Here is a 24,431-nt window from a genome sequence, read left to right on the forward strand (position 1 = left end):
ATAAGACCCTAAGAATGATCCTAAGTAAATGTGTTCGTGGGTACGTGTGATTATTTCCGTTGCCTCGGGCTGATGCGGTTAAAATCCAGTTATTTGTGAACTCTTTTCATCCTGTGACTTCCAACGTAGCAAGGAGCCCCCACAGAGCAGCTGATTCACTTTGCATCCCCCTCACACACACACAAAATCATCTGTTTTCAATCAGCATCACATATTTCACCCCGCTCCTAGGCCCCTGTGTTCTCATAAATGTACTTAATATAACCTTGTACTCTGGCAGTATTTATACGTTGGACACACGCACACACACAACTAAGATTATATATAACATCACTCCTAAGAACAGATAGATGCGGATTATAAGAAAAAAAAAAAGAAAGGGGTGGGGGCACATCCATCCTGATTATTTTTATGTCAAGCCATGTATTCCTTCTATACATTTTATAATGTGCATGTATGTTATATGTTTTTAATACACTGGAGTTAAAGTCTGGTGAGCTTGTTATGTTCAGTGTGTGACCGTTATGATCACTACTGTGGACACAAGCATGTCTTTTCACGCAGATGAGGAGATTATCCTGCATCCATGTGAAAGAGTTTACTCTAAATCCCCTTCTGGCAACCTCATTCTCACTAGATTGAATCCAAATGTGGTCATTAAAAAAATCCCAAAACATCCAGACACTGATTTTAAGCCTAAGAAAACAACATGATAAACATTCAGTGAGTTAAAGAAGAGAAGTTCTTTTCACGTGGACCTGTGAGCAAGTCTAGAGCCACTCTTTATGTCTTTGTAGTTTGCAAGAAAGCTTTTATTTTTTTCATTACAATTTGTTACAATTACATGTTTCAGATCATTAAACAGATTTTCATATTCGATAAAAAAAATGTGTTCAAACCTATCTGGTCCTGTGTGAAAAAGCAATTGCCCCTTAATCCTAATAACTGGTTGTGCTACAATTGGCAGCTAAAACTGCAATCAAGCATTTGTGATATCTGCCAGTGAGTCTTTCACATCACTGTGGAGGAATTTTGGCTCATTCCTCTTTGCAGAGTTGTTTTAATTCAGACACACTGGAGGGTTTTCAAGCATGAACGGCCTGTTTAAGGTCATGCCAAAGCATCTCAATCGGATTTAAGCCCAAACTCGGACCTTCTGGCATGTTTTTCCTGCTGCATAAGTGAAGCACGGTTGAGCTTCAGGACACAAAGTGATGGATGCACGTTCTCCTTCAGGATTTTCTGGTAGAGAGAAGAATTCATTCAGGGGCTGCTTGTCATCAATCACGACAAGCAGCCCCTGACCATCACACTACCACCACCATGTTCCACTGTTGCTGATGATCTTTTGCTGTGTTAGTTTTACGGCAGATGTAATTATTATTCAACACAGCCTGATCTCTCTTAGGCAGCTTACTTGTCATTTGTTTAAGTAGTCTTCAGGAATAGTTCTCCAGGCTTCGTGAAGGACATTCAAAGCTTTTCTTTGGATGTTTCTGCCTTTTGTTCTGTTCTCCATCAACATGATCAAACACTGCTTCAATAATTTTGAGGTCTGCACTCCGGGGAGGCCAATCCATGACTCATAGTGTTCCACTCTGTGTTTTTCTATCCAAGTTTGATTTTACTCCACTGGCAGTGCGTTTGGGATCATTTTCATGCTAAATGAATGAAGCTGCTTATCGGGCCGTTCCAATTTTACTCACTAGAGGGCAGCACAATCTCATGTAGGTCCGGTCTCACTCTTATTGAAAGTACAGCTCAGTTTCATTTTTTAATCTTATTTTTAACATGCAATTCAAGGCAAAGAAAGGATTCTTTTTCATGTTTTCAAACTGTTTATTTTTCTAAATAAAAGACATATTTACAAAATATATAATGCATTTATTTATTTAACAATTTCCACACTTACATTTTTGAGTTTCACCATAAATATAAACGCAGGAAAGCATGATATAGAAGGCTTTTTGTGTTTTACTGTGTTTAACGCCACGTGTACAGGCTATTGCGTGTATCTGTGTTTGCCTACAGCAGGTCTTGCTCCACCCAGATGGTTTTCTTCTGCTCGTCCAGTATTCGGTCTTTGATCACCCTGATGAGGTCCTCCGTCCCTGCCCAGGCCTCCGGCTCCAGGGTGGCATACAGACATGGGATGCCCTCCAGCTCCTTCTCTTTTGCGCGACACAGCTTCACAAAGTCTTCCTCTGACTCCACGCGCAGAGGCAACTTCCTGTGTGGAGAGGAAACAGGAAGGAAGCAGCGATGAGGTGGTGAGTGTGGTTTAGAACCCAGTGTTTCTGATGAGATCCTGTCGACAGTCTGCAACAGCGGTCTGCATGCTTTTTCTCAGAAAGATAAGGCTGACGGTAATGGGTTCATGAGCTGGACTGCTATTTAAAGACACAATCCACCATAACACACGTCAAACATCTGGCTTCATTTAAAATCACGTAACGGACAATTGAGGGGATCACGCACACAGATATTTTAAGTAAGGATCTAGATCTTGGTACCTTTCTGGGCAGGACACACACAAAAAGAAAGGTAATTGCAACCAGCTACGATTAAAAGTTCAAAAGCAACAACAACATTAAACTGACATCCTCGGCTCAGCGCCAACTCTTATCTGGTGTCAATATATCAAAATATCAGGGACTGTTTTTTTATTTTTGCTTGTTCTTGGAAAAAAAGAATTGCGGTTTGCAGCTGTGTGGTTTGAGTCACAGGGTAAACATGCAAGATTAAACAAGCTTTGCTAGGTCTACCTTAATTTCTTGACATTTTTGTCACAGATCTTGACGTAGATGATGATTGGGTAGATTTCTCTCCGCAGAAGGTCCTTGACGCAGCTCAGCTCAGCCTCCAGCAGGCAGTGTTTGCCCTGGTGACGGGTGGAAAAAAACAGCCTTTACAGACAAATACAGATCTACTACGTACATACATGAACAAGGAAGTCTCATTAAAAGATTTTAAAGTTAACTGCTTTCACATATATATCTATTTATTCTTTTGAGGAGTTAGGTGAGGACTTGGTCTTGCAACCTGATTTCTCTGCACTACGAATAAATTAAATGAGGTCGGCCTTGAAGGCTTAACATCTTGACACCGCTGTGTTTCGGCCTTTAACTGCAAGACGCTGTCAGCTGAGGTAGGCCTACCACAGGCTCATCAGACCTAAATGTGTGTCTTGTGGTTAGCCTTTAGATAACGTCTATTTTTTAATTAGCCACAGCCGGTGACAGCTCATTCAGAGGGCACTAGCTTCCTACAGGCCTGCGTTCTGACTCACACTTCCCTCAGAAGCATTGTGATTGAGAAGCCTGCACCCCATTTCCACTGGACACACTTTTTCCATTTTAGCTCCCCTGCTTCGAGTATTACAGGTGTTTCCGTGCTTCAGCATATGAAGCACAGGTGCAGACAAACTAGCACTACTTGGACCTCGGGACTACAGCCAGTCAGTCAGCATATTCGCCTGGGAAATTGCACCACTTATTCAACTGTCATTACTGTGGGATCATCACAGAAATAAGGCAAGCCAGTACTTGGCTACAATCTTTCTTTCTTTTTCTTTGATATAGACTCATCAAAACAGAAATATCTTGTCAGTCAGGAAGCTTCACAAATCCCACTAGTTGGGTTTGGTACACTCTGGCAGAGCCAGGCTTGTTGCTTTACATTTCCGCACACTGACTAATGATAGTATTAGTCTATTTGGCACAGATTTCCATTCAGCCACTGAATACCTTTAGAGTATGTGAAGTAGACTTTTAACTTTTAACTGTATATTCCTATAAGTTTTACAGCTTTTCCTAATGATAAAGAGCTCCTCCATGGCTATTCATACTAAACCTAAGTAATTAAGTAAAAGATAAGTCTTGTTGTTTCACTACCTAACATCAAAATATGTGCTTTATTGTTTTGTTTTGGGGGGTTTTTTGTTTTTGTTTTTTGTTTTGTTTTTGTTTGTTTTGGGGGTTTTTTTGGGGGGGGGGGTTCATACTGTTGAACCTCCACCTCTTTTTCTCATACTAACATATGAGGGAAGGGGGGTATCACTTAACTGACCCACTTTATTTCAAAAGGTATGAGTAGGACTGACAAACAACGATGTCATTTTTAGAGCAGTTGACTTTCTTTGACTTTTTTTTTTTTTTTTAAAGGAGAAGAAAAAAGACCGAGACGTGCACTGAACAACTACGCTTTACATCTTTAATGTTTCCTTATTTTGCATATTTATTTATTGTGTGTCTGTGTTTTAATATTGTGTGCATCGTGTCTGGATGTAGAAACTGGATTTACCAGCTTTTAACTGTTTTTTTACAGCAGATGAAACAGATTAAAGAACACGTTTTATTATCAAGCCATCAGACGCCTCTACAGCAACACCCAACTGCTGCTTACAGTTGTCAGTTTCCTCATGTGTAACATGCTGCATATTGCACCCCCCCCCCCCCCCCCAATCCCATGTACATTTATTTATTCATTACTTTTTTAACCTTATTTATTACTACAGTAAAACTTTACTGTTTAAACAAGCTTTCTGTTGACCAATGCTTTTTACATTTTTATATTTTTAATTTACATTTAAACTCTATATTGTGTATATCGTGCATTTTGCTATTTATCGTACTGTTTATTTTAATCTCTGTGTGCAGCGCTTTGTGACTACCTGTCTATGAAAAGCGCTTAATAAATAAACTTTACTTACTTACTTACTTCTTTTATCTTAATTATCTTGTTTTTCATCTCATCAAACACATTTCATTGTTTGTCGTAAATCACACATGACAAATAAAAGTAAAACTGAACTGTAATATTGGTTTGTTTTTTATATGTTTTTAAATAATTGTGCTGTATAGAATAAAAGATATGTAATACCATATTGTAGGATGTTTGGTTACCATTATACTATTATTTTAGTTCCCCCCTGTAATCTCTATGAACAGTTTATTACTGTAAAATGCTGCGACTCTCATGTCCTCAATTTATTTTATTTTTTTTAAGTTTTCATATTATGACAGTATATCAGTGTTATCCTAAGAAAGCCATAGGTACACTTGGACTGGTTGCCAGTTTGTCACAGGGCTAACACAGAGAGCCAGACGACAGTCATTCATGCCTTTAGCCAGTTTAGAAACTCGAGTACCCAGCATGCAAAGTCCATACAGCTCCAACCAGCCGGGCCTTTCTTACTTTGAGTTAACAGTGCTAACCACTGCACCACTAAACACAAAATAACTGAAATAACAAGCAAAATATTTATAAATGAATTATTTAACCCTTTAAACAATAACCCGTCACCGGTGACGGTTAGCATTTTTAGCAAGGTTGGGCAACTCCAGGCCTTGAGGGTCAGAGTCCTGCAGGTTTTAGACCTCACCCTTGGTCAAGACACCTGAATCAAATGATTAGTTCATTACCAGGCCTCTGGAGAACTTCAAGACATGTTCAGGAGGTAATTTAGCCATTTAAATCAGCTGTGTTGGATCAAGGACACATCTAAAACCTGCAGGACACCGGCCCTTGAGGTCTGGAGTTGCCCACCCCTGGTTTAAAGGATAAATTAGTTTAGGGTTTAAAGGGTTAAACTTAACTTTTGAATTCCCGTAAATATGTGCGCTTACTAAAAGAAACAATATTTCAAAAAATATCTATATCTTGCTGTTAATATATTCATCAGGATTTCCACTGTACTCACATAGACAGCTACATTACTATAGCATGTTTACTACATTTTTACAGCTATTTCTTAAAGGGTGAGAAGTAGGGGTAAGTTATATGATTGGGGTTAGGATGATAGCACATTTAAGGCTTGTTTGTTTCAGTTTCATCAAATAAAGCCTTGTAGTTTCTATGTGTGCGATAATTAGGCCTGTGAATATGACAGGTTTATCACTGGTTACATTTGTTGTATGTCTTTTAATGTCAGGTTGTCTCGATCATTATTAACTTTACAAATCTGAATAATTACATTGGAATAACATTCCCACAATAACGGGAGTCATGTCAGTCTTCCGCACTCCCCTTTGACTAAAGTGTTCCCTTAACGTTTATAAAGGAGTAAACGCATTAGAAGACGTTGCAGTTTCACACACACACAATATAAACTCACTTTTGCAGCGACAGCCTCTATGTTTTCTCTGGTGATGCATTCAAAAGTGGCTTGTTTCTCTTTGTAGTGAATGAAGGGCTCCACGTTCTGTTTTAGATGAAACTCCTCCTTGGTCAAGCTGTCTGCTCAGCAGGATGCAAAGGAAACAGGACAAAAAAAGAAAAGATGTCAAGTCTGTTTCTTGTCTTGTCAAATTGTGGCTCTAAGGGCAGAGAGATGAAACCGTTCATTTGTTAACAGTCACCACAGCACATTTAGCACAAGGAACAGAAACCTTTGTGGTTTTTGCCGTGGGGAATGTCGACGTAATTGAGACTTCAAGCAGTCTCTTGAGTTCGCCAGATGTTCAACATTTTTTACACCGGCAACTTGTCGCGCCCCTGGTCCACTGGGACCGGTCGGTTTGTCATGTGACCGGAGTGTTAATTCTCTAAAAATCTGACGGGGCCGGCAACGTTTTCACATTACAGTGGGTCAGCTGAAGTGTCGCAACTAAACTATCGGTGTCATCTCTGTGCATTGTCATTCTAACTATCATCTGGGTCATCTTAAATCCTGCCTCTGCTGTCTCTTTGGTTATACTCCTTAACATTTACACACAGCACAATACCTGACCTACATCTGAGTAGTTGCTTCCTCTTCTCTCAACGACTCGTCTATAGTTTATATACTTCTTATCTCAATGAGGTATAAAGATTCCTCATTGTGAGCCTTCAAACACTGACCTGGTTTGCAGATATTAAAGTCCATGGCTCCCCCCATGTTAAGTATTTTCTGGATAATGGTTTTGGCGAGAGCAGCGGGCGTGAATAGGACCGGTCTTCTTCTCTGGGTCCGCTGGAGGGTGACGGGACTGTAAGGAATCAGGCTCAAGCTCCTGCTCAGCTCACCATCTCCGTCAGCGGCATCTGTTTGCACCAACAGCCACAGCGTGCAACGAGAGGTATAGCACAATTATGACTCAGTTTGAGAACAGAAAGTGAAGAGCTGCCAAAAATAATTTTAGCAAACGAATATCTAAAGTCTGAATTTGAGCAACAGAGTGAAAAGAGAAAAAGCAGCCAGCAAAAGAAGGGCTTAGTGCAGATAAAAGAAACTAAGCACTGCATTGTACACCTTCAGTACTCTTTTTAAAAATTAACATGAATCTTGTGAAGCAACATTTCCAGTCACAGCCCCACCCCCATGTTCTATTAAAACCTTTCATTCATGCTCTCACCTAAACAGTTAATTCCGCTTTATCATATTTTTATAGTGTTACTGTTATAGCAGTTTTAGTTTCATGGCCTTTTCACACCTCGCTATGTAATTTAAATGTTTAAATTGCTGCTTTGGCTCACACATGTTATGCAGAGCACACAGTTCAAGCACTTTCCAGTCTTACACTTGAGCACAACTTCCAACCGTTTCCACCGCACACCCGTCTGTGTTTACATCAAGTGACATTTCACACACTTTCATCTTACTCTTCCAATGACTCCTTCAGCTCCTGTCAGGGCTTCTTATACAACTGACACTTCACACCCTCTGAGCTTTTTGACAACAAAAACCATCAAAACAACTTTCCACAACTTTTGCTTTTTAGACGCGATTTACTTCAGTTGCTCTCTGTGCTCACGGTGTCCTCAATCCTCAACTCCTTTCAGCTTTTTTTCTTCCTTTTTTTCATGCTTTAGCTTCACCAGAGCGCTTGCATGGAAAATGGCACCTATGCGTCCTTTAGCAGCTCTTTACCACTGCTGCTTTCACTTTCTGCACTTTTGACAGCCACTTCAAATGTTTCAGCTGTGAATTTTCCGTAGTTAGCACATGTGCACCGTCTTTGTTTTGTCTCTCCCCCCCAACCGACCGACTGCAACGCTTTGTGCTCACCTTCGGGTCGAAGCACCTCAAAGCCTTGCCTGGGTAGTGTTGTGCTGCCTGAGTTGATGATCCTCACACGCTCATTGCTGTTCATTCGCTTGTACTTGATGTCCACCCTGCTCACAAACTGCAAATCAAAGCAGACATAGAAAAAAAGGCCCGAGTTACTGACACGTGGAGGCAGTTGCGCATCGGTTTTATGGAAAACGAAGAGTTTATTAGGACCAATCTTAATTCATTGTCTTAAGTTTCTACACTGCCGAACAACTCTCGACATCGCGACAACTGGAGGTTTTGTTTGAACTTTATTACCTGCAGTATTTGAGTGAGGAAGATGCTCGCTCTAGACAAGCGCGGGCTGGCTCTGGGATCAGGAGAGTGGCTGGTTTCTTCTGGTTGTAAATTATTCTAGGCAGAAATGAAAAGCATACATGAATGTTGTGATCCAAACTGTAACAAACACGCTTTTGTGAGCACAACATAGCAGAATAACGCCCTAAAATAACTACTTACTCAACTACTTACTCAACCAACCTGACATCAATGTAAACTGATGCTGACCCAAGCTTAAGCAGGAAGCTTAGTTCTAGCGTGTTATCAAAGAGCACTCTAGAGTGTTTTCTTTTTGATTGCAGATGCATGGGCATGTATACGGCTTGTTTATCATGCAATGCAAGTACCTGAAAGGGTCTCTCATGGATGAATGCAAAATAAATCCAATCTGGAATGCAATCTGGAAACCCATCGCCTAGTCTCAGATTATTTGGAAATGCATAGAAATTTTTTTTCGGGGGGAGGGTTGCAACTATCATGCAGGCATGGTTGCATGCAACCTGCTTGCAATCAATATTGGAAAGAAATATCCAAAATATACAGAGATGGCTAGGATAAGAACTATTAAATGGTCAATTTTTTATTGGGAAATAGTTGGATATTAATCATTTCTGGGAAATCTGCCTTTGTTGTTCCGGCTGTGCACATCAAACCACCTCCCCGCCAATCCAATGACCTAGGAAGGATTTTCCCCCACATTACACGTTAGTTTGCAAACCCTTAATTTGCAACCCAGGCTATAAGACTTATTTACGCATCTTTGCTTTAGTCAAATACCCGTATTCAAATTTTCAATGTACTTTTTTAAACTAAGTGAGAGAGCGAGAGGGAAAAAGAAAGAGGCTGAGGTTTCTCACCCGGTTGTTCCGTTGAATTTCATTCTCTTCTTTCCCCCCTCGATACACTAACTTCTGAATCTTTACCAGGAGCAGCTGCTGGGCTCTATTCACACACGTAAACACACAAAAACACACACACATGCACACTGAATGCTTGTCAAAATTCTCACTCCGTGTACGAACTCGTCCTCCCTCGGGCTTCTTTCTATTGTGCTCTGAGGTTACAACAGGCTGTTTCTGCAGATGTTTCAGGTTAATGCTTCTTTGGTGTAATGTGTAATCTTTTAGGAGATCAGTGGTAATCAGCTGCTACTGCATTTTGAAAATCTGAGCTAAAACTCACTCACAAACTTTAGTTTAAAAAACAAAAGCATACAAAGTCTGTACCGTGAGTAACTGGGTATAGTGCCTCGCTCAGCCAGGTCAGAGCCGCTGTAGGGGTCCACACGGGCGCACTGCCACTCACAGCGGCCCTGGTGCCTGGTGTCCAGCACGTGCACCACCTCATCGCAGCGCACGGACAGAGAGCAGCTGTCCGACTGTCCGGAGATGTTGAGGTTGACACGTATGTAGAATGAGTCGCCGGATGCTAAAGTGCCATCTGCTAGATTGCTCTGGAGACGGCGATAAGCTGCAGGGCGAGCATAAATTTGAGTTCACGTATGCAGTGGAGCCACATTAAACAAATGTTCCAATATAAACATCACTTACAGTCGTGGCTGGCTCGATAGTGCAGGGTGATGGGCCCAGAGCAGTGCTGCAGAGTCCAGTGGGCTTCTTCCTGAGTGCTCGTCTCCAATGAAATGCTCTGGTTTTCCCCACGTATGCACCCCTCAAGCTGGATAGCCAATCACAGCAGAAACAAAGATTACCGATTAGTCCCTTCTAAAAACTGTCACAGGAAAAGGAACAGAAATAGAACAAATAAAACAAGCAGGTGTCTAAAATTATCAAATCGGCGTGTTCCTCGTTCCTCTCTAAATGTCCATCCACGTTCCCGGTTCTCTAAAGAGCTTTTATTTTTGCACATCCAGCTGTTTTAACTGAGGTCGTCTTACTGCCACCATGAATCTTTTCACGATTAAAACATTCAGGAAGTAGATGACATACAAACATGAGGTGGTGGCCCTCTCGTAGCCCCGCCTTCTCTGCGTTGGACCCAGACTGGACATACGAGATGAAGATCCCGCTGTCGTTGCCACCGATCAGCCTGATGTCCTTCAGCAAGTTGTCACCTTGCAGCGACAGCTCCTGCACCGGCTTCAGGGACCCGCTGAGTCTGGAGAAGGAGGAAAGAGACGGGCGAAACGGCCTGCACGAGCACGCAAAGACACAAAGCAGAAGGTGTTTGTAAGTCAGCATCACTTTTCGCTTTTATTCCTGTGTGCGTTTCTGCACGAGCGGCCATGCTGTACCTCTCCAAAGAGAGTTTCCTGAAGATGTTGTTGACCTGCTCCAGGTCATAAGTGTCCATTCCTTCAGACTGATGGGAAGAGGAAGATGAGTGCACAGAGGGAGGACCACGCTCATCCTCTGAGGAAAGAATAGAAATAGATGGATCATTTTTTTTCCTCCAAAAAGAAAAACCAGGTCATCTGAAGGTAAACATAGTATCTCAGATCACAAATAGCAGATGTTTAAAAAGTGCATTACCAAGCTCCATTTCCATGTTGTCGCTGTCAAAGTCAGAGATGCTAAAACAGACAAAACAAATCAGATTGAAGGGAAGGCAAACCAGCAGAAATTCTTCAAACTTTACTGCCATGAAGTTCAATCGGTTGTCTCTGTGACGTTTATTCAGTACCTGCGGGGGTAGAAGTCATGCTCCTTCTCCCTCTCTCGGCGGTAAAGGGACGCTTTCTCAGGGGGTTCAGGAAGAGTGGACAGGATGCTGTCGTTACGGCAACGCAGCTGAAAGGGAGAAGTCGGCATTATACGCTGGACATTTACGTCAACACCGCATTAGATTCTGGATAGACCAGGATTTCTACAAAGAGCAGCCAGGATGATTATTTTTACCAAAAACAGAGCAGCGCAATTTCACTGGTATTAAAAGTAAGCAAAAAACAACTGAGTCGCACCATGTGCCTGATGCTGGGTGAATCCACCGGGCTGAACATGAGCTGGGAGGTGGACGAAGAGCAGGTGAGCGGGGGAGCCGACGAGGGCGGATATGTGAGGGAAATAGGGATGCTGGGTGAGGGAGGGAGAGAGCTGCTGTTGCCATAATTTGGCACGTTGATCTCCAGAAAGTTGCCTCCGTTGGTAGGAGCCGAAGCTGGAAGGTGGAGATTAACTTTGATAAAGCTGCACAAAAGGATTGGTCACATGTTGCGGTAGGACATGCGGCGGTAGGTAGTGTTACCTGCAGGGTGACTGTTCTCTGAGTTGATTGGAAAGTCTTTCAGTAAAGAGACTGGAGACTTTACTCTATTCTAAAAGACAAAACACAGTCATTTTGATCAGTTTGTCATGTGTATGAGAGTCATTTGATTAATCTCTGCTCTGTGCATTAGAAGGTATTGAGTTTGGTCTTTGCTTCACATGATCTATAAGGTTGAGGAGAGAATAACTGACCCCCGCTTTGAGGTTGAGTCTGCGTCTGAGTCGGGGCTCCTCGGAGAAGAACTTGTCGTCAGGCGACTCGTCGCTGGAGCATTCAGACTGTCCCTGTGCCAGTTTACAATCATCTCCCTGAGAAATGATGGACGGAGGTAAATCCCTTGGTAGACTCTGCAAAAACAGTGAAACGGTTAAAGGGGATGAATGTTTGGCGAAAACTTGAGCATTTTTTAAATCGATACGTGAAGAAAAGAAACAATATCCCTTCGCACTACTGTGTCTGACCTGGTCTAGGTTGATGTCTTTGGACATTCGTCGCAGGCGAGACTCCAGAGTGACCAGCTTAGCGTCTTTGCGTACAATCTCCAGGTGGAGTTCATCGCTCCTCTCCTCCAGCTCTCTGATCTGCTTGCGATACTTGTCCTTGTCGATGAGACACTGGGAGAACTGGTGCTGGGCCTCGTCTCTGGCTCGAAACGCCTGCAAGCAGCAGAGGAGTTAACACAGAAGTATGATTTTGTATGTATGAAATCATGTGTGTTGTGTGTGTTTTCACCTGGTCTCTCTCCTTCTCCACCTCGTCTAGCTGTACAGCGATGGTGTCTATGCGGTTGCGATACATCTCGCAATCCTTCTGCAGTGTGGAGCACTTCAGTTCCAGGTCCTCCTTTTCTTCCAGGTACTGCATACACGCACACAGACACACACACGCACACAGACAAAAACTAACGGTTATTTATAGTTAGACAAAAACAGGTAGAGAAATACAGGAAGAGAAACAGCGGGAGAGAAATAAAGAGCCACCAGATTATGCAGAAAGAGGCCTGAGATGGGGCTTTCTTCAAAGGTCTCATGGGGCACTGGTTTAGGTTTCTAGGGTGTGTTACTGCAAAGCCTGTTTGTTCAGTGTGCCACTCTGCACCACACTGCTACATATTCACACATTTAAACACAGATGGAAACAAGCTGCCAGACAGAAATACGACTGCTAAACTCCCATTTAGCCCACTTACAGCATACAGCCATACATTCTTATGTGTGTGTGTGTGGTTGTAACCTTATCTCGTAGTTCCTCTGCCTGTCTGATTTCTTCATGCAGGTTGTAGAGGCGGTTGACCAGATCCTGTCTGTCTTCTAGTGCTTCCTGTCTGTCGTGCTCCAAAATGTCAAGGATGGCCTTGTCTGACTCAGGTAAAGGGCCGGGCTGGGTAAGAAACACACACACACATTAACACTGTTAGATATGAAATCATATGACTGGCTGCAGTTGTCAACCTTTCCTTTTTATGCTTATCAGCAAGGAAATAGTGAGTCAACCAATAAGTGTGAGTTTATTGATAGAACACCTCATCACATTTAGACCTTCTTCAGAGTAATTTATAGAGCAAAGTTAAGAAAAATAAAATGATGCATCTATTGTCCGTTCCCTTATTTCATGGCACACTCACTGGACACTTCAATGGGTACAGCTTTTCAACTGTTTATTAACAAGTCAGTGCGTGTAGACACGGTCAAGACGATCTGCTGAGCATCAGAATGAGGACGAAAGGTGATTTAAGGGAGTTTAAAAGGTGGCGTTGTTGTTGATGCCAGTCGGGCAGATCAGTATTTCAGAAACTGCTGATCTACTGGGATTTACCCACATAACCATCTATATAGTTTATAAAGAGAATGTCCTGAAAAAGACAAAACATCCAATGAGCTGCAGTTCTCTGGGTAGAAATGCCTGATGGGGAGTCTGTGACCCTGCGTTTTGAGTTTCACGTTTTAGTTTCATTTAATATTTTGCTCTTTACTTAGTCTGTTCTTGGTTCTTTAGAGGTTTGTATTCTAACTTTAGTTCCTGTTTGGTTTTCCATGATGTTTTCAGCTCAGAATTTCTTTTCTTTTATATTTTGTAACTATAGTTATTGTTTACCATTAACCCCTTTCCCATCATTATATTAGACATCCATTGTCTTTTGATTCCTGTTTTATTTTGCTAGCCTCCTGTCCCATGTATGTGTATTTAGTTTTGAGTCCAATGTCTTGTTTTCCCAGATTAGGAAGAGTGAGGAAGGCACCAGTAACTCAAATAACCACTCATTACAGCCAAGTTATGCAGAAGAGTTGATGGAATTCATATTTGCTCACCAAAAGGGGAAACAGACAACTGAAGAAACATGCTTGGTCTCAATTTCTAGTGCGACATTCAGATTACAACATGAAAGCATGGATCCATCCTTCTTCGCCTCAGCAGGTTAGGCTGCTGTTGGTGGTGTAATGGTGCAGGGGATGTTTTCTTGGCACACTTAGTACCAACTGAGCATGGTTTAAACGCTACAGCCTACCTGAGTATTGTTGTTGACCACGTCCATTCCTTTTTGGCAGTCTTTAGTTTCTTCCAGCAAGATAAGGTATCATATCACAAAGCGAGGATCATTTAAAACTGCTTTCTTGAACATGACAATGACTTTGTTGTACTCAGATGGCCTCTAATAGAGCGCTTTGAGATGTTGTTGAAACGGGAGATTCACATCATGGATGTGCAGCTCGCAAAACTGCAGCAACTGTGTGATGCTATCATGTCAATATGGACCAAAATCTCAGAGGAATATTTCCAGCATTTTGTTGAATCTATGCCATGAGAATTAAAGCAGTTCTAAAGACAAAAAGAGGCCCAATCTGGTACTAACAAGGTGTACCTAATGAAGTGGCCAGTGAGCGTGTCTACTGTTAAAGATGGTGGATGTTCATATTAAACATGACCAAATACTCTTAGCTCTCTATGATGTCAATGAGAGCAGATTTTCCCAATATGGTCATCTGAGGCAAACAGGTTTGTCGGTGAGCACAGAAGCCACACCCACTTGTTTTCAAAGCCTTCTGTTTATGAGAGGCAGGCAAGAAAAAAGTAGGCTTAAAGGTAGATAAGCTAAAAATGCAGAGCAGTTAAAAGTTCCCACAGCAAATAAACGAAGGCCCACACATAGACCAATGATATAAGATTATTTTTATCTGTGAATCATGCAAATAGAAAACTATGCAATTGGAACTGAAAAATGAATGAATAATAGGTTCTATTATTAGTTAGTCCAACCCAGCTCAATAGCTCAGTCCTTTGGTGTCGATGGTTTTTGTACCTTACACTTTTGTTTTGCACTTACAGCAGCAGACAAACAGCAGTTGGGCTGCAAACTCAGTGTTGCATTTAGCTGCTAAGATATTTTTACACACATGCGGAGATAAGCATTTGACAGCTCACGCTAACAGCTTGTTGTGCTGCTCTGAAGTGGTGAAAATGTATTTATTACAGTAGGTTTAAGTTATGATAGCAGAGCAGGCAATGTCAGTGCTTTATTACATAATGCTCAAGTACCTGTATGATGGACTGTAGCTCCTGCAGTTTAATCTTGAGCATCTCGTTCTCTCTTTCCAGCTCAAAGATCTGCTCTCTCTTTGGCCGATTCTCAATGTCGTTCTTCAGCTTCAGACTCTGTCTCCTCTCCATCTTACACTCTTCCTCCACCTTGTTCAGCTTGTGCTTCAGTTGGTCAATCTATAACGCAGACAAGACAGTGATCAGCATCGAGCTAGAGGAACGTTCTTACTGTTTTTGTTTTTTGTTCATTGATTATCATTAATACACAGAGTGATGACGGCGTTTATCTGCATGTGCTTTAATACGTCTGGCAGTACCTCCAGCTGCAAGTCTCGGCTTCTCATCACAGCCATGTTCTTCTCCTCACTCAGCGTGGCGTACCTCATGGCCAGCTTGTAGTTTTCATCCTTTACTCTCAGGAGCTCATCACTGTAGGTGTTTCTCTCCTCTCTCAGCTTATTGTACCCTAAGCAGCAACCAAAAATGTGAAAATGTAGCTTTACTAGATCCTTCTTCTTTATTCGCTTTGCTGTTGGGCAGCAGTTGTTTCATTGGTGGAAATAAGGAATATGGCTTCCCTTTATGTGTAAAAATTAACATCCTTTTCTGTTTTGCAGCACATTACATGACATCCAAAAACAAGCTCAACACTGATATATTAAAAAATAATAATAAAAGTCGCAAAGCTAATTATATGAGCATGCAGTGAAAGCCTAAAGAGTGTACTTGCACTATTTTTAGTATTTATTTGTTTGTGCTTGGTGTTCCAGCTGCAGTGTTTAACTGCACGGGGCATAAAGACCACAACGTCCTAGTTTCACTGGTAGTCTTTGATAGACAACAGAGTTTATCCATATCGAACCCGAATGTGGTGCACCAGGCGGGGCAAACCAAGCCTGTGTGGTGGGGTTGCAGTTTCAGCAAATCGTGGTAAGCTTTTGGTTTAGATTTTATGTTTAACCATTTGAGACAATAGTCATCTGTCTTTACTGTCTGCAGCGAGTAGGTGTGTGTGTGTGTGTGTTTAAGCATCCAAGACATCAGCAGCAGTGGTTGGAAGCATTATCTTTTCGGTAAATGCATCCCAGTAAACATAATAATGATATACTGTAAGTTATACGCTTTGTGAGAATGGCTTCAAATTTGGTACCGACTTTTACTTTTTAAGGATTCAATGATTTGTTGTCCATATGTTATATACACAATACACATGAATGTATATACGACTGCTGACAAAACTAACCTGGACTAGGATCAAATTCTGAAGCGGTGATATTTTCTACACAACAGGTCAGTCTGGGTGCACACATACGCGTGGATGCAAACAACACCTTAGTGCAGCCACGCAACTGCATTGTCAGTCTTATTAATACAAATTCAGCGTAGAGACACAGATGGTGGGAAGCTAGTAAACTGCGGTCAGGAAATATATCAAACAAAAACAAAAAATCTTTACTCTGCTGGAAGGCCTGAAGCTCCTGATTGGCCAGCTTTAACTTCCTTTTTTCATCTTCCAGAGTGACGAACTTCTTGTTGAGCTCAGCGTGCTGCAGGGTCTTGACTTTGGACTGCTGCTGCAGCTTCGTGACTTCATTCATCAGAAACTGCGTCAGACCCTCGTGACCCTCTTCCACTGCAGGAGAGCAGAGGAGGGAAAAAAAACAAAGTATATTATACACCTCTGACTTTATAACAGGATTGCAAAGTAAGCTGATTTGGATCAGTTCAGACTCTTACACTGCATAACTGAAGTGACTGCTTTTGCCTGAACAGAGCTATAAAGCAGCTACAGAACAACCAGTTCACACAGTTTCCTCCCATAACTGGAGTTATGAACTGGAGCTATCTACTCCATTTGAGTCAAATACTCCTGGGCAACTTTGGATTCAGCATCTTGCAGAAGGAGCAGGCAATCACCAACCAACCTTCAACTCACACATGTCACGCTTCACTTCAGAAATTTTCTACACTTCACTGTCCATCAAAGCCTGTATGAGTCTTTGTAGTACACGGAAGATGTGTGTTCATGCATATATGTGCTGGATGCAAAGATTTTTGCCTCACCGACAATGGTGGAGAAGCGTCGTGTGGGTTCCTTCCCCGTGACCAGCTTGTACAGGTCAGGGTAGTAAAACTCCAGACTCTCCAGGAAGGCCACGTACCCCCGCTCGCCTTTAGTGTGGAGGATGTCAAGTAGACGGCCTGAGAGAGGAAGGGTTAACATGTGAGAGGTCAAAGAAAAAGAAAGCAAAATAGGAGTTCTGCCTTTAAAAATTAACAAATGTGGAAATACGCCTTTCTACCCACTTGTGCGGTTTGTTTTTGTGGCAAGCACTAGTGAGTTGAGAATCTCATCCTCATCCAGTTCATCCAGGACTTTGCACTGACGAAGGTAGGGCGTGAGCTTTGACGGGGTGATCGTACTACACAGGTTGTAGCGTTGGCTCTCCACCTTCTCCCACAATGCCTCCACATCATCAGATGTCCCATTTTCCATTTCTTACACCCTTAAAAAGTAGGAGAACCCACAGGGGGGGTTAGCTGTGCAGCATGTTGTCTGTTTTTACGTGTCTCTTACTTGAAATGAACTTCTCAGTTTGCGTATGCGAGTTAGCTGAGGACATCGCAGATCTGTGAATGCTCCCTGAACAGTTATCAGGCACAAAATGGTGAATGAAAAAGGAGAAGGAACTGAGAGGACATATTTGTTAGGTTATGAGAAACCACATTTGAAATATGATATCTTAGTTTACTTTCAGACATCAACAAGACTAAGAAAGATGCACCAAATTAAAAGATATACACATTTATATGATCCCAAAAGAAGTTTCTACTTTGGTAAAAAAGAGAATAACACAGTGTTTTTAAATATATAAAACAGTTGATTTTGTTTGTGAGCCACAATAATTTCTGTTTATGAATTTCATGCTACTTATTTCTGTCATATGGATGGAATCTCTTTCCTTCTTTGGTCTGATGGGTTGCCATCAGATAAAATCTGGGGATGCATGTTAATGGTTCTGGGAAGCTGATTGAACTTTTAGCCTCCTAGTTTTTCCGTTAGTACCCCCACCAACTATTACCAGAAAGTTGACATTTGTGGTTTTCAATAAAATTTCCGAACAGACCACCAAGTGACACATAATACACACATCTCATACAGAGGGAAGTGTATCAATTTTAGCCACCAGCTACGTGCAAAAACTAGCTGCATGTTTGGCATCAATTAGCAGATGTTAGCATGCTTACATGCTAAGCTAAATGCTAAATTAAAAGAAACCTTTAGTGCATATAGTGCATATAGTTACTGCTGTCTCATAGACAAATGTCTAAATTATTACATTTCTGTATTTAAATATGAAAATACTCATTTATATGCATCAAGTTTTCGTCTAAGTGGTCAAGGACAGAGCACCTGTGGCTGCCCTACAGAACCAGAAGCTATGCCAGGTAGGATGTATATACTGATACTGCTGTAATTACATGAAGCCACTCCTTTTTTTAAAGCAGATTTTTTTGTTTGTTTTTATTGCTGAACCATTTCAGTGCCGCCATTGTTTCCATACAGAGAGAAACCACCATTTTAGGCCTTGATTATCTTATGGCCTTCATAAACAATGGTAACAAAGGAAGCACAATAAGAATTATATGCTTCTGTGTTGCTACATTGTAAGCAGCTTAAGTCATTCTCTAGCTCCTCCGTCGTTCTCCGAGAGCCATGAGGTATAAGAACTTACGTCTGGTAAATCCCTTGTCCTACCCAAAACTGCATATACTGACATCACTCGAGAAAACACATCATTATTGACTCATTTTCCTATCTGAGACTTCCAACTGATCTCATATTTACTGTAGTACCTCCAAGGTGTAAAATCTTTTTTTATATTTCCCTTTATAGCTGATATGGTCCTGAAATATGATAACCGATGCATATAAAAGAGCCGCTTCATGCCTTACTAAGTATAACAGAACTTTGGTCCCACACACTCTTGACATAGACTTTAGTTGCCTGACATCTTTCCATTTGCCTCTCCACTCTTTTAATTTTTACTTTTCCAGAGACAAATTGGTGCTCTCTTGATCTTCCTCTTACTCCCACTTGGTTTCCTCTCTCCATCTTATACAGGCATGCACACTGTCCATGCACTGCTGGCATTTGCATGCTCTTTGGGTAGTGGGTGTTATCCTACAAGCCCGCTTTGTGACTTGAAGCCAACAGTTAGGCAAATCATGGTTATCTGATGCCGCAGCACATGTAAACACACACAATCACGCATACTTTTGCATACTCTAACTGCATGTGTAAAAACTGGAGCTTGTGCTTTTGTCCTGCTTAGAAATTACACATGCTGGTTATAATGCCAGAGCAGCATCTGATGTACCCGGTTTAATCTTTATTGTAAATGTGAAAGTAAATTAAAAGTGAGATCAAGCTCCTCTCAACAGCTTTACCTCTATTATTTTGTAACGGCCTTCAGATATTTGTGCAGACAGTGAACAAAATCAATGACAAGCTTCTCCGTAGTTCGATACAAGCACAAATATCACACCCTCTCAACTCTTAAGCTATTATTTGTATCTACAGCGTGCATACCCTGCCACAGTCACTGCAGATGATAAAACCACAAACACTCAGACCAACACACACACAGAGACACACACACCCCTGCAGTTGTGCACATGCACAAATACACAGTGCATGCAGGCACATTATAAACACACACAAACACACATGCACGCACAGACCCCTTCAGTAACCACACACATGTTTCCTCTTCTCTCTTTTCTTAATTTGGACTTGATTACCGAGAAAGCTCATCCTTGCTTCCTCCTTTTCAAACCAGATGTGAGTAGCTGCTCCCTTCCTCTCTTCTCTGTTCGTCTTCACAGACAGCCACTCTTGTTTATAGTACTGCGGTCAGAGGAGTTGATTGTCCATTTTAAAGCAGTGCGCAGACGCGTGCATCTGTGTGTGTGTGTCTAACCCTCCCTTCCTTTTTGTTAATGTCTCTATACTTAGAAAACTCCGTTTGACTTTTTGCAGGTGAAGAAATGCACTCACACACACACCCACCCAAAGAAAAAAAAATTTGAATTTCCTTTTTGGAGAAGTCACACTACATGTTTTCGCTTCAGTATTTCCACTCAGTGGAACACGATAAATAAAGAAACCTCCATTTCAAATGCTTCTTTAACGTTGCTCTACATCAGGACCTGTGCACCCAAGTGAAAGACTTACTTTATATGGTTTTCAAACGGGATTTCAGTTGCTTTGAGCGTCAGTGTTTCACCTCAAATACAACGGCATCAAACTCATTCTGAAACCATTTTCATTTTTGTGCATCTGTAATGGAAAGCAGTAAAGTGTCCTTAAAATGGTGATCCTTTGTCTGCAGTGCACTGACTATTTAGAAAGCTTTTCTTTCAGGGCCGGGTGTGAACCGCTTTGGAAACACACCAAACTGCTGTGAAACCAGGTTGTATCATGGGAATCAGTTTGCTCGAGACCACTCTCTGACAATCAGAGAATATGCAGTCATTCTGAGACTTACATGACACTAGTTTCTGCAGGTCCATCTAAGATCAGAGCATATAATGAAAGCTGAGATTAATTTTCAAATCAACAAGAAAAAGTCAGTGGCAGGGGGGGTGTTCACTGTAAATTCCAGAGAACACAAATCTCTGTATAAATCCCTGCAAAATCAGAGTGCTGAAAGAATTTAATTAGGAAGATGCAAACGGTAAAGACGCACAGATATTCCTCTCTAAATAAAATAATACAAATAATTCAAATTTTGATCTAATATACAGCTTAACAGTGTTGCAACTCATAGACGCACAATGTGTGACATAGGATGACAGTGCCATTGATCCGCACATGCAATTTGTACTATTTTCTGCTTTATTCTGTTGCGGATAAATGTTTTGCATTGAGTTTTCAAATACAGTCCATCCAGGTGCACGAGATCAGGTCATATGATCCTACGTGGAGGGGGGGGGTCAAGGCTTACTGTCAGAGTGTTGGCCTCATACAGGCGGGTCAGCTAGCTGATAGGCAGATTATGATTGGTTCAGGTGTACAAACCATCATAAAGACTCCATTGTCTGGCCGAATAGCTGAAGCTATAAGAATTTGATATCTGGGTTCCCTCTGTGGAGATCGGTGAAAGAACACAGCAGACAAAGGCGGACGTCGAGAATCTCTAAAAGATTGATATGCACTGCTTTCGTAGTTTAGCAGAACAAATAAATAAGCAAAAAAATACTTTGCATCTCACTTTTAATTTAACTGAAAAGAATGAACAGTTGAGCCCAGAGATGACAGGCAATAGGCATGGCTTCCCATGCCTGTTAGACCAGCTTTGACAACAAGTTAATATTACTCCTTTTTCTGCTTACAGCATTTGAAAAGGGAGTGCATGCTGTTGGTGGGGTGGTGTCCCTTTTTGTGCACTTTTTAAAATTAGATCGTCCCATTTCCTGACAAATATTACTCAACACTTTCAGCAAACATGATAAGGTTTTTGGTTTTTTACAAGCCGACGCCAGTCACATCTCGGTGCGCTGTCCGTGACATATGTGTGTCCTTGCGTCTCCCTCACTCTCACTCTCACTGGATGTCATTGTTTCTCCACCTGCTGCTGGAATCCCAAACATTTGGATATTGCCAGATAAAGAGCAGACCATGACAGGATTGCAGATATTATATTACACATCTAATAGCCTATAAATTTTCTAATGTAAGAGCCAGAAAAACAGGTGAACGGAGTCATAAATGCAGATGACAGATTTGCCATCATCTTTTATCGAGTGTCGTTTCTTCTGAGAGAATACCTGCCTTGTTTTCAGAAGGGTGGTGCGGTCTATATTTTAATCATAGCTCTAATCTAGATGACACACAGCACGATTTAGAAAGTCTGTCATCGCTGCGGTGATATGAGGTGTAAAGCCTGTGTGACTCCTCGCTTTTTCCACTCCAAAAAAGTGCGGCACGTTTACAAGGCTGTTGGTGAACCTTTTCCCTCAATAATAAATATGAAAAGTTTTGACATATTTATGAGGGAAAGGGAGGGGAGACGGGCAATTCTATACCGGCCATTTTTTTTGCTTACCTGAGATGCGGCGGATGTGAATTTCAAATAGTCGCAGAGACGGTAAAGCTGGCCTCTAGCTGTGGTGTGGAGCCTGATTCTGTTGTTTTTCTTGCCTTGTTAAAATCTAAACACCGGTTTATCCACCATGGATCCTAAAAGCTCAGGTTGTCTCCATTTATCCGAAAGAATGAGAAGTTTCTTTTTAAAAAAGAGAGCGGAGAGCGCATGGGAGCTGCGGCCCCGACTCACTGCCTCAGATAGAGATAGAGAAACAGAGAGAGAAAAAGAGAGAGAGAGAAAGAGGAGGCGGGCGATGTGAGCTCGGATGGAAATAACAAGCTCTGCGCACGAAGGTGAGGAAGAGCGCAACCCCGCAGCAGCCGCCGTGACCTGCAAGTGTTTGCGCTGTGGCTGTGATCAGATACGGCATCACTGCCCTGCCATAAACCCGTCCACTCTAACAGGGACCTGTGAGTTTACAGTGTATTATATGAGGATTGTTATGCTTCTTGTCTAACAATCTGACGTAAACTCAGCTGGGTGATATCAACTTAACGGCAGCTTCTTTTCCCCCCTTTTATTTCACTTCATTATCTTCGTCTGATGCTGTGCTTCAGAAAGAGAAACACTTAAATGCATTCCCGAGGATCAAGCTTCACCGATCATAACGTGAAAACACCCTTTGGCCATAGGCACCCGATAGGTATTTGTATTTTTATGGCTTTATATGGCCTATATTTACTTTACGTATTGTTACATTGATGATGGCAACATTTCAGCACCCTGACACTGCATAAACTATTTATCTGTTGCTTTAGTCCATAAGAGCCGATGTGCCATTCGTCTAGATTTTACATACAAGTGAAGTTTCAGCCACAACTAGCTAAAAAAAACTTGTCTTTACACGCGAGCAAAATGCGTATTAATAGTGCGCAATTTTGTAATGTCTTTCACGTCTGAATAGGGGAAGAAGAGGTTGTGGTGGGATTATGCGACTATCATTAACCTAGAGAAGGAGCTGTATTCTCTTCACTGGAGAAAGAGCACACGGCTAGGGGCTAATTTGCATTAAAGAAAATAGAAGTGTTACTTTGACCGATTCAGAAACAGTTAAAAAAACAACAACTGTGTGCAGACAGACTCATAGAAAGAATTCAACACAATGAGCGATCAAAACTAAAGAAAATAAACACAATTTATTTTACATAAGTTATAGTAGTAAATGAAGAGTAGTCAGGAGATTGGTCCAGATGACATGGAGATAAGGAGAGAATGGAGTGTGAGGATGCATGAAGAATGAAGCTGATGAGCCGTACTGTGAAGCTGTGGGAAAGAGTCGTTATAGCTATAGGTTAAGAAGAGAGGTGACGAGCAGTAGGCAGTAGTGTGGCTTCATGATGAGAAAGAGCACTGCAGATGGGATGTTTGTTTTGAGAGTGTTGATGGGAAAGCACAGAGAAGATTAGAAGGAGTAGTATTGTGTCTTTGTGGATTTAAAGAAAAATGAATATGATAAGGTGCCAAGAGAGGAACTGTGGTACTGCATGAGAGACGTATGAGGACAGCGAGACAGTAGTAATGGAAGAGGAAGTGCTGACAGATTAGCTCAGCCAGGAGTCTCCATGGACTGTGATGTTAAGGGACGCCATTGTGATCTGTAGTGAGAGAAGGGAGTGGGTGGAAAAGAGGTTGGAGAGGTGGAGGTATACACTGAAGAGAAGAAGAATGAAAGTCATTAGAAGCAAGACAGAATACATGTGCGTGGATGAGAGGGAGACAGGTGTAACAGTGAAGCAGCAAGGAGTAGAGACAGTGAATGTGTGTGAGTTTAAATCCCCCGGGTCAACCATCAAAACCAATGGACAGTGCACAAGAGAGGTGAAGAAGAGAATGCAGGCTGGGTGGAGTGAGTGGAGACAAGTGGTGTAGGTGTTTTGTGGGACAAAAGCCTAAGAAGGGAAGGGTGAAAGCGAAGGTTACAGAATGTGAGGGTCCGCAGATCTATAGTATTGATACCAACACTGGTATTGGTATCAGATCGATACTAGCATGAAAGTTGAAAGTATCGGTCACAGTATTGATATTGGCATTACTGGCTCTGTATTAGTATACACACTACAAGTATCAGCACTACAAGACGGTAGTGAGACCTGCTATCATGTATAGAGGCAGAGCTAAAGACGCTAAGTTTCTTCAGGATGGACAGGATTAGAAACGATCACATCAAAGGGACAGCTCAGGTTTAGTAGGACAAAGCTGGAGAG

General features: G+C 41.8%; 1 protein-coding gene across 1 annotated transcript; it reads right to left on the reverse strand.

Moving 5' to 3' along the window:
- Window positions 1–1,509: 1,509 nt before the first annotated feature.
- Window positions 1,510–22,573, reverse strand: card11 (caspase recruitment domain family, member 11). Its single transcript, XM_084926533.1, has 25 exons — window positions 22,186–22,573; window positions 17,381–17,580; window positions 17,138–17,275; window positions 16,530–16,706; window positions 15,391–15,539; window positions 15,071–15,250; window positions 12,770–12,916; window positions 12,269–12,394; window positions 11,998–12,192; window positions 11,728–11,883; window positions 11,516–11,585; window positions 11,232–11,428; window positions 10,955–11,061; window positions 10,804–10,844; window positions 10,566–10,683; window positions 10,261–10,462; window positions 9,862–9,988; window positions 9,538–9,781; window positions 9,169–9,253; window positions 8,291–8,386; window positions 7,988–8,105; window positions 6,841–7,023; window positions 6,116–6,237; window positions 2,766–2,881; window positions 1,510–2,230 (listed from the first exon to the last, which is right to left on the reverse strand). The coding sequence occupies exons 2-25, from the start codon at window positions 17,568–17,570 to the stop codon at window positions 2,026–2,028; spliced, it is 3,489 nt and encodes a 1,162-aa protein (XP_084782659.1). The 5' UTR covers window positions 17,571–17,580; window positions 22,186–22,573; the 3' UTR covers window positions 1,510–2,025.
- Between the last annotated feature and the right edge of the window lie 1,858 nt (window positions 22,574–24,431).

Source organism: Perissodus microlepis, chromosome 4, assembly GCF_051167445.1.
Source record: "Perissodus microlepis isolate ML-2025 ecotype Zambia chromosome 4, ASM5116744v1, whole genome shotgun sequence".
NCBI classification, from domain to species: domain Eukaryota; kingdom Metazoa; phylum Chordata; class Actinopteri; order Cichliformes; family Cichlidae; genus Perissodus; species Perissodus microlepis.